Raw genomic sequence first — 12379 nt, 5'->3', positions numbered from 1 at the left:
TCCTCTGCTCCTCACTACAACCCAGGAGGCAGCTACTACTACCTCCTAGAATAGGAGGCTCAGAGAAGTTGGATGACTTCCCCTGAGTCACACCTTAAGTCACAGAGCTTGGCCAGGTTCAGGTGTGCCAGCCACAAGACCGTGTCCCCTTCCTCTCCCTGTTGACTGCTCATTCTGTGCCCCCCACACCCCACCAGCAGCACCACGTCCAGTTACAAGGTTTGCCTCTCTGGGCCTCTGCTTCGTGGGGGGAGCTGCCTGTCCCATCAGACCTGTCCTAAGGCTGGTTTTCATTGCCCAAAACACACCCCAGCCCTGCACAGGGGAGCCCAGTCTGCTTAGAATCCAGAACTAAGGACCCAATAGGGAAAATCAACACGGACTCCATTTAATAAGGAGAAACCACGGAGACATTGCAGAGAAACCTCAAACACTCACCTAGCAGCTATGTGGGCCTTTGGGAGACAGAGGTCATCATGGACGGTCTCAGGGTCCACAGATCTGGAGCCAGCTCCTGGTGGGTCCCTGTGCAAGCTGCCCAGCCTTCCTGACCCTCGGTTCCCTTTTCCATAACAACATGGGACAGTGATTTCCATCTAATCCTCATTGTGATGATTACTTGGGACCGGTCAGTGATGGGCTTACCCCAGTGCCAGGCACATGGTAAGAGCTCAACAGGCTGTAGCCCCAGAGTGTGTTCACCTGAGCTCCAAGCTCCTGTCCCACGGCTGCCCAGAGCCCAGCCGCTGTAGGGCAATAAATGACTCGAAAGGCAATTCTACTCTCTCTCCCCAGCCCTGAGGGGAAGGCCTCTTGTCCCTAAGCCTCCTGCTCTTCACATGCAGCCAGAGAACAAGTGGCTGGCATCCCAGAGGAAATGTTTGGAAACAGCCACAGGAAGCCATGCCCTACCGCCATCTTGGGCTCCAGGTGTGGACCTGTAAGATGATGAAGTCAACATTGTGACTCCACAGAACCACACTTCTGTGACCCTGTGCACTTCTTCTGGGTCATTTTTGTGGTCAAGGCCTGGTGATATTGTTCTAAGGCACCTATAAAGACACACTTTTTCCTTTATTTTTTTTTTAAATCGTAGTGACTATAATTGGCTTAAGCCCACTAAAAAAAAAAATATTTACCCAGACTTTATACTTGCTACGGAACACACCACACAATTAATTCTAACAGCATAATTAATTCAAATTTGCATTAATTAAATTAAATTAAAACATTAAACTTGTTTCTTAATCTACTCCAAAGAAGTTCAGCAATTTAATTGCTACGAAACAACTGAAATCAGGAGGATATTTAACATACTTATTAAATGCCACTTAGTATTTCTGTTTAGTATTTTTAGGGTCTAATTAGTGTCTAATTAACTTGCTATAGGCCATCTTTCCACAATACCAATTAAATTTCAAAACATCCTTTATAAACACACGGCCAGGAAAAGGAGAAGATTAAGCATTGTTACAGGCATGAGTTAATCAGGAGACATTGGCGTGGTATTGTTTTATATCTATAAATACCCGTGCTTATTAAAACTCATCAAGTGTTGCTTTTCACCATTAATTGCAATTTAATCAACTTCAAATAAATGAGGAAATCTCTGAAACCAGCTGTCATTGTTGTAGACAGATGAAGGGCCCGGAAAACAGGCGTACGAGGTGAGAGAGCAGGTGGCAGACATGAAGGAGGTGAAAGGGGGGGTTAGATAACCAATGGGTGGAGCGTGCGGGGGTGGGGGGCTTGGAGAGGAAGCACTGGGCTTCCAGATGGGGTTTTCCGGCCGATGCCCTGCCTCTGGGCAATGTTTAAGGTGGAAATCCCAACTTGAAAGGAGCGTAAGAGGATAACAGTTACCCACAAACTAAGGTTCCCAGCTCTACAGGAAGGGACCCTCAGAGGTCTCCAAGGTGGCCCAGCCGGTGCGGAGCAAGATAGAAGAGCTCAGGGCTTGGAATCCAAGCGCCAGCTTCCCCCAGCTGTGTGAGCCTCAGTTTCCTCATCTGTAAAACACGGGGCCGGCGTCATGGGCGTGCCATCTGCACAGCCGTCCAGGGCTCTGCACGCAGAAGGGCCCCGCACTTGGTTAAAGGTTCTGCCGCTGTCATCTTGAGAGTCTTAATAAGTTTTGAACAAGAGGGCCCTCCGTTGTCACTGTACACCAGGCCTGTGACATGATGTAGCCCAGTCCTGGTAAAATGCCTCCCGATGGGGCCACCATGAGAATTGGGTGGGAGACAGCTCAGGAAGCCCCCAGCACAGAGCATTCCACAGTCAGTGGCTCAGGAAGTGGGACAGCGCCCCAGAGTGAGCCCCAGTGGCCTGTGGGTCTCCTGCACAGCCTGTCCCTTCCCTGGGAGGGGGCACCACAGGGACCTGGGCTCCTGGACACTGCCCATTGGTTGGCCCAGCCTGTGGGAGAGAGCCTGGCCTCTTCTGGAGTCTTCTTGCTGCCCTGCCTGAATTGCTGGCCTCTCCCCAGCTGATTGCCTGGGAACCGGAGCAGGAAGAAGAGGTTACCATGGTGACCGCCCGGCCTAACTTTCAAGACAGCATCCACGTGGGCTTCGTGTCTGGCCTGAAGAAGTTCACGGAGTACTTCACCTCGGTGCTGTGCTTCACCACCCCCGGAGACGGGCCCCGCAGCGCCCCGCAGCTGGTGCGCACCCACGAGGATGGTAGGCAGCTCCCCACCCCACGCGCCCTCCGCGGGCCGGGCTGGGGTGTCTCCATGCTGGGGCACCCCCGGCGCACTGCGGGCTGCCTTGCAGATGGTGCTCTCTCTCTGGCTCTAACTGGCATTGGGCGGGGTGGGGGGCCCTTTCGGGGTACAGTGCCTGGGCCGGTGGGACACCTGAGCTTCAGTGAAATCCTGGACACCTCGCTGAAGGTCAGCTGGCAGGAGCCGGGAGAGAAGAACGGCATCCTCACAGGTAGGCGCCTCGCGTCTCTGGGCCAGAGGTGGCGCGGGGCTGGGATGGTCAGCCGGTCCCTCCCCTGCCTTCCAGCTAGTTTTCCTCCAAACCCTCCCAGTCGACCCCCCTCCCAGAAACTCAGAGGAGGCTCCTGGCACCTCCGCTCCTTACCATATCCCAGATCTTCAGCCACAGACCCAAGTGGCTGCACGGTGACTTGCTCTCTCTCCTGCAGTCCCCACCGATGGTGGCATCCCCTCCAGGTTACACCCAGGGCCCCGGCATGGTGCCAGCAGCTCCCACCTCCCTTGGTCCCGTGGCTCCCAGTGGGGTCTAACTGCCGACCTGGGGAAGGCGTGGGAAGTGGGGCGGAGGGTCAGGCCGACTCACGGTCACGACCAAGCTCACGCCACCATGGGGGGCTCTTCCCAGGCTACCGGATCTCCTGGGAGGAGTACAACCGGACCAACACCCGCGTGACGCACTACCTGCCCAACGTGACCCTGGAGTACCGCGTCACAGGCCTCACCGCGCTCACCACCTACACCATCGAGGTGGCCGCCATGACCTCCAAGGGCCAGGGCCAGGTGTCCGCGTCGACCATCTCGTCTGGGGTGCCTCCGGGTGAGTGCCCATCCTCAGGGCAGGACTCCGGCCTCGTGGTTCTCCTGGGCGGCATCCCATTCGAGATGCCCTTGTCTTTCAGGGACATTGGCTTTCTTCCCGCAGAGCCCTCCCCTCCCCTTGCTGGGTCCTCCCAGCGCAGGCTGAATTCCCATGATACCGGTCTCTGACGGGGGGGACCACGGCTCACTGCTGCTCCCTCCCTCAGCTCGCAGGGGAGCAGAGGCCCGGACAGCCCCGCCCTTGTCTCCTCTGCCCCACCAGCCCCCCTTCACCCCGTCTCACACGGCCCCACGTCAGGCAGTGGGATCTGTCCTTGGGGGGAAGAATTCCCACTGTCACCCAGAAGGTCCGAGTGGGATTTAGTCGGCTGGGAGGCAGCAGGGCATGGTGGGAGCCATCTCAGGCCCTGCTGGAAGAGCAAGCTGAGGTCTAGTCCCAGCCCTGCCACCCTGAGCAAGTCAAGTGTCTCCTCTGTGCCTCAGTCTCCCCCTGCTGTACATATGGGGAGTTAGACTAGATAACCACATGGCCCCTCCAGCTCAGGGGCCCTGGGCATGGCTCATGCTTGTGTGACCTGCCCTGGGCATGGCTGGGGCACCTGAGTTACGGTCAATCCTCAGTGTCAGTGACAGTCAGACTGACAAATATCTGTGTGGTGCTCACTGGGTGTGGAGCTGAGAGCCTTATACACACCAGCTCGTTTAGTCTCACAGCAGCCCTGGGGGAGGTGTTGCCATTGTCATCTCCATCTTACTAAGGAGGACACGGGGGCACAGAGAGGTGGGGAACTTGCCCAAAGACACACAGCCTCTAAGAGGTGGCGTTGGATCCACACTCAGAGAGTCCGACTCCGGAATCTGTGCTCTTTCTGGACATCCTGAGCCCCAAGAGCCACAGGGTTCCTGGTTGGAAAACAGGAGCTGCCCCCTGTCCCCACCTGTCCTTCCAGGCTCCCCCAGCCATTATCGGGCTTGGGAGGGGCTGCGTGCGGGTGGAGGGGAGGACTGGTCCCACCTGGTCCTCACTGAGCCTGGCGTGGCTTTGCATGACTTCCAGCCCCCGTGAGCATCTCACTCCCATTGACACTGCCAGGAGGAAGCCCCTGGTACACCCAGCCCTGTTCCCTGGCCCTGGGGGACCCCCTCAGCCCTCAGGTCGGTCTCAGCCTCCCGGTAGGAACGAGATGTGCTGTAAGACACAGGAACGAAGACTTGGTGGGATGAGGCCTTGGCTGTGGCTCTCCTGGGACATTTCCAGGAAAGGTGTTGGTGACACACAGCCCCCTCCACGCCCCAAAGTCCTGTTCAGTGTGGAGGGACATTCTCACCCCGTCTCCTTTCCCACCTTCTTCTCCTTTTCCAGAACTCCCAGGGCCCCCCACCAACCTGGGCATTTCTAACATCGGTCCCCGCTCCGTGACCTTGCAGTTCAGGCCCGGCTACGACGGGAAAACCTCCATCTCCCGCTGGCTGGTGGAGGCCCAGGTAAAGCCTGCTGGAGGGTGGCCCTGGGGCCTGGGCACCCCGTGCTCTTGAGTGCAAAATCGTATGTGTATTTCAGTCTGTGAATTTTTATGTGTAACTATCAATGGTCAAGTGTACCCCAAATGGCTGAGCTTTCCAATAGCATCCCCATCCCCACCTCACCTTTGCATGTGAAAACACACACGCCAATCCCTGCCTGGTCCCAGGGGGTGACTGGCTGGTGACTAGCTACCCAGTTGCAGCCTGCAGCCTTGTCACCCCCTGGTTCTCAGCCTCAGCTGCACCCTGGAATCATCGGGGGAGTGTTCAGAAGTTCCAGCACCTGCATCCCACCCGCAGAAACTGGTCCTGATTTGCTGGTTTTAGGGGCAGTCTGGGTTTTAGAAGCGCCGCAGGGTGTTTAGCAGAATCAGCTGGGAGCTTGTGCAAAGCACAGATTCCGGGGCACCATGCCCAGCGGTTCCGATGGGTTGGATCCAGGGCAGGGGCTGGGAATGTGGCTATGACAAGCACTCCAGGAGGCTCTAACGCAGGAGGTCTCAGAGTCACACTGCAGGCATGTTTAAGGCCCTGGAAGGACGGTGGCCCCATTTGGTGCCCTCCAGGGGAGGCCTGGGATTCGAACCAAGAGCTTCCCTGGGCAGGGCTTATACCTCTTAGAAGCCGGGGCTCAGAGCACCCCCGTCTCAGCCCTGGAGGCTGGACAGGCCTAAGGGTCCCTCCCTTCCCCAGGTGGGCGTGGTCGGGGAGGGAGAGGAGTGGGTGCTGATCCACCAGCTCTCCAACGAGCCCGACGCCCGCTCCATGGAGGTGCCGGACCTCAACCCCTTCACCCACTACAGGTAACGTGACGGAGCAGGGGAGGGGGTGCTGGCCCAGGGCCAGGGAGGGCTGCCCACCCTGGGACAGGGTTTGGCCCTGGGGTCCAGCCCTTACCATCCTCTCATCCCTCCCCCCGCCCTCCGTCCTAGCTTCCGCATGCGCCAGGTGAACATCGTAGGCACCAGCCCACCCAGCCAGCCTTCCAGAAAGATCCAGACCCTGCAGGCACCTCCCGACATGGCCCCGGCCAACGTGTCTCTGCGCACGGCCAGTGAGACCAGCCTGTGGCTACGCTGGATGGTGAGGCTTCCCCGAGGGCACCAGGGTGGGACGTCTCCTTGACCCTCACCGCCGAGGGCTCGCGTTGCCCCACGTGAGAGGAAAGAGCTAGAACATAGTGTTTACTGAGCATTGCCAAGTGCTGAGTGCTTTAAATTTTTTATCCCATTTGATCCTCCCAGTAATCTCAGCGCACGTTATTATCCCAATTTACGGCTAGGAAAACTGAGGCTCAGAGAGGTTAGGAACTTGCTCGTGGCCACACAGCTCCTGAGCGGTGGGTCTGGGATTCAGGTGCCAGGTGTCCCCCCACACTAGGTCAGAGGGTGTGCCACGGACCAGGGGAGTACTCGGAGGGTCATTACCCCTGGTGGCCCTGCATGAGGTTGTAGTACTAACATGCTGAGGCTTCCTTCCTGCCAGGCAAGGCCTGAGTGCTCTGTTCAAAGTCAGGTGTTGAATCCTCCCTACAAGCCTGTGACAGCAGCATGTTCCTCGTCCCCGTTGTGCAGATGAGGAGACCGGGGCAGAGAGATCAGATAACTTGCCCAAGGACCCCTGCATCCTCCCACACCCTTCAATTAACAGCAGGGCTGAGATCACAACCCAGGGAGTCTCTACCCCCAAATCCACAGCCCTAACCCCCGAGCACACTGCCGTCTTGCCCTCTGGGCAGCAGGAGAGACCGCTCCTCCGCAGGCCTTGGGCCAGCATGTCTGAGCACAGGTCCCACAGATCAGCAGTCCCAAGAGGTGCTTGGAGCAAACAGGAATTCTTGAATGAGTGTGGGGGACAGCACCGCATGCCAGGGCTCCTTAGAGGAGGAAGTTCTCTTTCTGGTCGTGCAAAACACAACTTGCAAAACGCACTGCGCCGGGGCAGGTCCACTGAAGCCACGTGCCTTTCACGTACGCTGTGAGAGCAGGCAGCACTGTCAGCCCTCGACACACATCAGCGATCAGTCCTGCTTCCCCTCCCAGAGAGGCCGGCACTGGGCAGAGCTACCCCGGCCCAGCCCGGCAGCCAACAGCACCGCGACAGGCAGGCACCCCCTGCACGGGCATCCTCTGTGACCCTGCAGTCTCCTGTCCCCTGTCTCCCAGGCTCCCTTGGCCACCCCGAGCTGGCTCCCTTTTTCCCTCCCAAATCTCACTCTGAGGTGTCCAAATACTAAAAGGTTAAAGAGCCCAACATGGAGGGCGGGGGCAGGAAAGGGAACAGAAAGGCGGTTGCTCCACGGTGCAGGGCCCCGGGCACCTCTCAGGCCGCGCTAATGTCCTGTGGTAAGTTACCTTTCCTTAGCAGGCGAGGGAGCGGGCACAGGCCCATCTCCACTCCTAGGCCCATCGATCGCTGTCTTAATGGGCTTCGGTCGGCTTCACTAAGTGTCTGCAGGAGCAGTTGGGCGGGCAGAAGGGGGTGCATGGTCAGGAAGCAGGCAGGGGCCGAAGGGGAGGGATGGGACAAGTGGTCAGCACGTGGTCAGCCCGCAGAGCCCCTGGGGGGCAGCATGGGGGAGGTGGGGGCTGAAGAGGCCCCGCTCCAGCCCTGTCCCCTTCAGAGGAGGAGCACAAGGCCCGGCCCTGGGCTCACACCTGCTTCCAGCCACGGGCTCCTCCTACGTGCACACCCCTCCGCTGCTCCCCAGCCCTGCCCACATTCATCCCAGCAACCTTGAACCAGTGACCACAGCCCCCCAGCCTAGTCCTAAGGCCTAGGAAAGAAGTCTGTGTTTTGATGAGACTCAAATGAGGAGGCTGAAAATGCAGCAGGAGAGACTGAGGTTTGCTGCACAGAAGGACTTCCCGCCCTCTCCCACTTGCTCCCCCAAGGGCAGGCATGAGCCAAGAGCAGGTGTTGCGGGCAGTTCAGTCCAGTGTGTGCTGGCAGCCTGAGTGACGCAGCTGAGCAGTGGAGACAGCCAGGGCCGAAGGCGGCTGTGCTCATCAGTGTGTTAGACAGACAGCCCCGTGGGTCTCCTTCAAAGGCCTGACTCCCTTGGCAGGGTAATGAGTTTGTCACACGCACGGTAGAGAATGGGCGCTGCTTCTCCATCCTCCCCAGGGAGACGGGGACCGTCAGGGACACAGCTACACAGCCTAATCCACGCTCGGCAATAGCATCTCACATGACACTGGCAGGTTGACGGGGGGCTGGCTAACCCTGGTGGCTCCCTGGAGGAGGGGACACCCAACTGTGCCAGGGCAGTCGTTCCCTGCACGTGACGTGGGATCCTGGCCTCACAGCACCTCTGCCCCCCCTGCCTTGCTGCAGCCCCTCCCGGAGATGGAGTACAACGGGAACCCCGAGTCGGTGGGCTACAAGATCAAGTACAGCCGGTCAGACGGCCACGGCAGGACACTGAGCCACGTGGTCCAGGACCGCGTGGAGCGGGAGTACACCATCGAGGACCTGGAGGAGTGGACGGAGTACCGCGTCCAGGTCCAGGCCTTCAACGCCATCGGCAGCGGGCCCTGGAGCCAGACGGTGGTGGGCAGGACCCGGGAGTCAGGTACGGCCCAGTCACACCCGCCACCCTGCTGCCCACGCTCCCTGTCTCTCTGCCCTCGGGGCCACCCAGGGGCAGCCGGGCTGAAGCTGCTGTCCAAACACAGCCTGAGTTCATTTCCTCTGTGCTCGTCACGGCCAAGCGACCTGCCGGGACTGCCCCACTGTTCCCCAAGGCCGGTCTCGCCATCCAAAGTGCCCACCTCCCTGACCTCAGCCTTAACCTTGGGACCCAATGGTGCCTGAAAGAGCTGAGATGGAGGATTGGGGAAAGGGTTCACCCTTGGAAGGTTCCAGAAACACAACCGGCAGCTCCTACGGGCCTGGCCAGGGGTCACCGCAGAACGTGAGCCCAGCGTGCAGGCAACCCTCGTTCATCCACATGTGGGCCGCCTCCCTGTGGCTCTTTCCTAGCACTTCATAAATGACAGGCGGCATTCCTGGGCCGGGCCCCTCAATGCTGCGCCAGCAGGAAATGCAAGTTCATCTAACCTTAGCCCGAGGAGGGTTGGGGGAGGCACATCTGACATCAGAAACAGCGTCTGCGACATTCCAAACCCAAAAGACATGGTAACGGGATCACGTGCTCTTTGGGGACCATCTGTGCCACGTGTTCCTCTGTGGAGCGGCATGTCCAGCGGGCCCCACCCCTGGCCGCCCTCCCTCCTTCCCTCCCTGCCACCGTGGGCTCGATGTTGGCTCCTGAGTTCCTTCTCTGCACCCCGTCTCCCCCCAGTCCCCTCCTCTGGCCCCACCAACGTGTCCGCGCTGGCCACCACCTCCAGCAGCATGCTGGTGCGCTGGAGCGACGTCCCCGAGGCCGACCGCAACGGGCTCGTGCTGGGCTATAAGGTGAGTCCTGCGGGCCCAGGGGGTCCCCAGCCGGCTTCCCCAGCCTCTCCACCCAAGATGCTTGTCCTCGTCACCCTCTGGGACTCTTCCCCCTGGAGTGGGTGCCGGGGTCTGCCTGGCTTCCTGTCCACCTGTCACCTCGGCACCCAGGGTGTCCTCCTCTGGTGGGAAAGAGTCCAGCGAGGGCTCAGGGTCCTTGGGGCGGCTCCACCTCTCCCAGGAGGCCACACCTGTGCTCCCAGCCTCACTGGCAGCTCTGACGGACCCAGTTGCAGTTTCTGTTACCTCCTAGAATCCGTCTTAACGCTGTGCCTGGCCGCATGGTGCAGCCCTGGCCTGGAAGTTGGCAGTCGTGGCTCCGCCAGTTCTAGCCGTGTGACCTTGCACAATTCACACCTCCTGTCTGTACCTGTCTTCCCACCTGGATGCTCCCCTAAGGAGCCCTCCAGCGCTGTGGCTGAGTTCATCTTTGTGTCCCCAGCCCTCTGGGAACACTAGCTTTACCATTACCCCTCCCCCTCGGGGCCAAGCCACCCCAAGGAGCCCGAATCTGCGCACCCCGCTCCTGGGGCTGAGACTCAGCAGAGGTGCTGGCGGGCGAGACCCAGGCCCGAGGCCCTCACGTGTGCTGGGCCCTGGCAGGTGATGTATAAGGAGAAGGACTCGGACGCGCAGCCCCGGTTCTGGCTGGTGGAAGGCAACTCGTCCCGCAGTGCCCAGCTCACGGGCCTGGGCAAATACGTGCTCTACGAGGTCCAGGTGCTGGCCTTCACGCGCGTCGGGGACGGCAGCCCCAGCCACCCTCCCATCCTGGAGCGGACGCTGGACGATGGTGAGTGCAAATCCCGGCGAGCTCGTGGAAGGCTGCGGGGGGCCGTCCTTCCTCCTGACCTCCTGGCCTGGCCCCTCTGGGGTCACCCTCTGCCCCACAGGGAACCATGGCCTCAAGCCCCTGCTGTGGGGATGGTTCACCCAGCGGGACGCTAATTACAGCCCGCGTGTCCCTGCAGACGACCCGAGGGCAGTTTGACATCTGATTTGGTCTCTCGCTCTCTCTCCAGGAAGAGTGTAGGGAACAGGGACTCTGCCAATGTTCATTTCTCTTTCGCCTGGGGCAGGTTCACTTTGAGTAAAGGTCTGTGGGAGAGAAAGTCTTGATTTTTCCTGGGCACGAGCCTCCTGGTTCTGTCTGCAAAAGAGTGAGCCCAGTCGGGCTCCGGGCATTCGTCCCTGCAGCAGAAGGTCCCATCAGAAGCTGACCGATGTCCTTTGCCCCCTCCTTTCCCCCCACGAGGTGCTGCCCACCCCAGACACTTGCAGGGTCCAAGCAAGAGTACAGAAGGAAGCCCAGTACCATATGTCTATAGAGTCCAAAGTTATACATCAAGCTAATGAACTGTTAAGTTAAATATGTTCTATCCTCCTGCATTGACAAATATATCCTTATAATGACCTAAAAGGCCAAGTTCAAGTTTGGAAATCTCAGACATCTTGGCGCTCTGTGCTAGAATGAGGTGACACGGGAAGAGTCCCCACCCCACTCTCCCCACACTCCCACCCCCATGCTCTTCCACCCTTACCTTTGGCCCACACCGTTCAGTCTCCATCCGTGCCCCTTGCCCCTTGGCCAACGGCTACCCCTTGGCCATCGCTGGGCCCAGGGGTGCACAGTCTGCCCTCAGGAGTAGACCCCGGAAGCAAGCGTGTGGCTGTCTGGAAAGGGAATTCCAAGAGCCCGGGACCCCAGAGCGAGGTTTAGAGAGAGGATTGCTGCAGGCTCGGGGGGGGGCGTTTCCCTTTGCCCCATGGCCACCTCGCCCCACGGGTGGCAGGAAGTCAGAGCGGGACCTTCTATAGCACAGACCCAGGACAGGGTGACGGGCCTGGGTCTAAGGGTGGCCCGGTTGCGGGGCACGTGCACAGACTCTGAGCCACAAGAAGCCGGGGCCTTGGCTCCCTGCCAATAACACCTATTCTGAGGCTAGAAACCTCATTCTACCTTCTAGTTCCTGCCAAACGACACTCCTTTTAGAGTAGACACCTCATTGATTGCATTTTCGCGTCGCTGGCTCCTCACACAGGAGTGTGGACACAGGGCAGCGCTCCACACAGAGCCACCGAACTGAGCAGCCCCTTCCCCTGCGCCCCGCCGGCCGCTCCGCTGGAGCCGGGCTCAGAGGGCCGGGCGGCAGCCTCACAGATCAACCTCTTTTCCTTTGCCACCTCCAGTCCCGGGACCGCCCGTGGGCATCCTGTTCCCAGAGGTGAGGACCACATCCGTGCGGCTGATCTGGCAGCCCCCTGCGGCCCCCAACGGCATCATCCTTGGTAAGTCCTCGCCCTTCCCGGGCCCCGGCTGCGGGGAGCAGAAGGAGCATAAGATGTCCACTCCCCCTCCAGGGTGGGATCCGAGTCTCCTGTCTCTTGCTAGAAGTTTTAGTCTGTAAGATTACCTGCTGGAGGCCACGGTCAGGGTTCAGGTCCCTTAAGGACCACTGGTTGTGCCCCCAAATGTCCCCATGCCCCAGCTGACTGGCCACCTGGTAGACCTCAGCTGCCATTTCTCAGCATGACCAAGCGAGGGCGCGCTGGCCGGCTCTGCACAGCCGCGCCACTGCTGGGGGTCAGGGCCCAGGGCACAGAGCAGAAGCTCACTGCACACTCAAGGTTTCCCGGCCTGCCCTGCTCCCCACCCCCCCAAACACACACACACCCCCAGGGCTGAAGTCAGCAGCTGCGTGAACTTGAGCAGGTCGGCTGCCCTCTGCGACCTCAACCCCCTCCCTTTGAAAAGGTGGCTTCTTGGACTACCTGTGCCTGTCCCAGGGCCCCAGTCCCGACCCCACGCAACGCCTACCCCAAACAGATGCCAGCCACACCCTGAAG

The 12379-nt window shown here is 59.6% G+C and overlaps 1 protein-coding gene across 1 annotated transcript in view; it reads left to right on the top strand.

The window, feature by feature from the left end:
- The window catches only part of SDK2 (sidekick cell adhesion molecule 2), a 95926-nt gene that overhangs the window by 46523 nt on the left and 37024 nt on the right, over positions 1–12379 (top strand). The window contains exons 17-26 of the mRNA XM_045569978.1: positions 2489–2684; positions 2841–2939; positions 3354–3545; positions 4911–5032; positions 5765–5874; positions 6004–6154; positions 8408–8645; positions 9378–9493; positions 10136–10325; positions 11723–11821. Of these exons, the coding sequence (XP_045425934.1) occupies positions 2489–2684; positions 2841–2939; positions 3354–3545; positions 4911–5032; positions 5765–5874; positions 6004–6154; positions 8408–8645; positions 9378–9493; positions 10136–10325; positions 11723–11821 (1513 nt within the window). The remainder of the gene's footprint in view (positions 1–2488; positions 2685–2840; positions 2940–3353; positions 3546–4910; positions 5033–5764; positions 5875–6003; positions 6155–8407; positions 8646–9377; positions 9494–10135; positions 10326–11722; positions 11822–12379) is intronic.

This window comes from Lemur catta, chromosome 15 (assembly GCF_020740605.2).
Source record: "Lemur catta isolate mLemCat1 chromosome 15, mLemCat1.pri, whole genome shotgun sequence".
Classification (NCBI taxonomy): Eukaryota; Metazoa; Chordata; class Mammalia; order Primates; family Lemuridae; genus Lemur; species Lemur catta.
The sequence above is the reverse complement of the archived record's forward strand: the minus strand, read 5'-3'. Positions and strand labels throughout refer to the sequence as shown.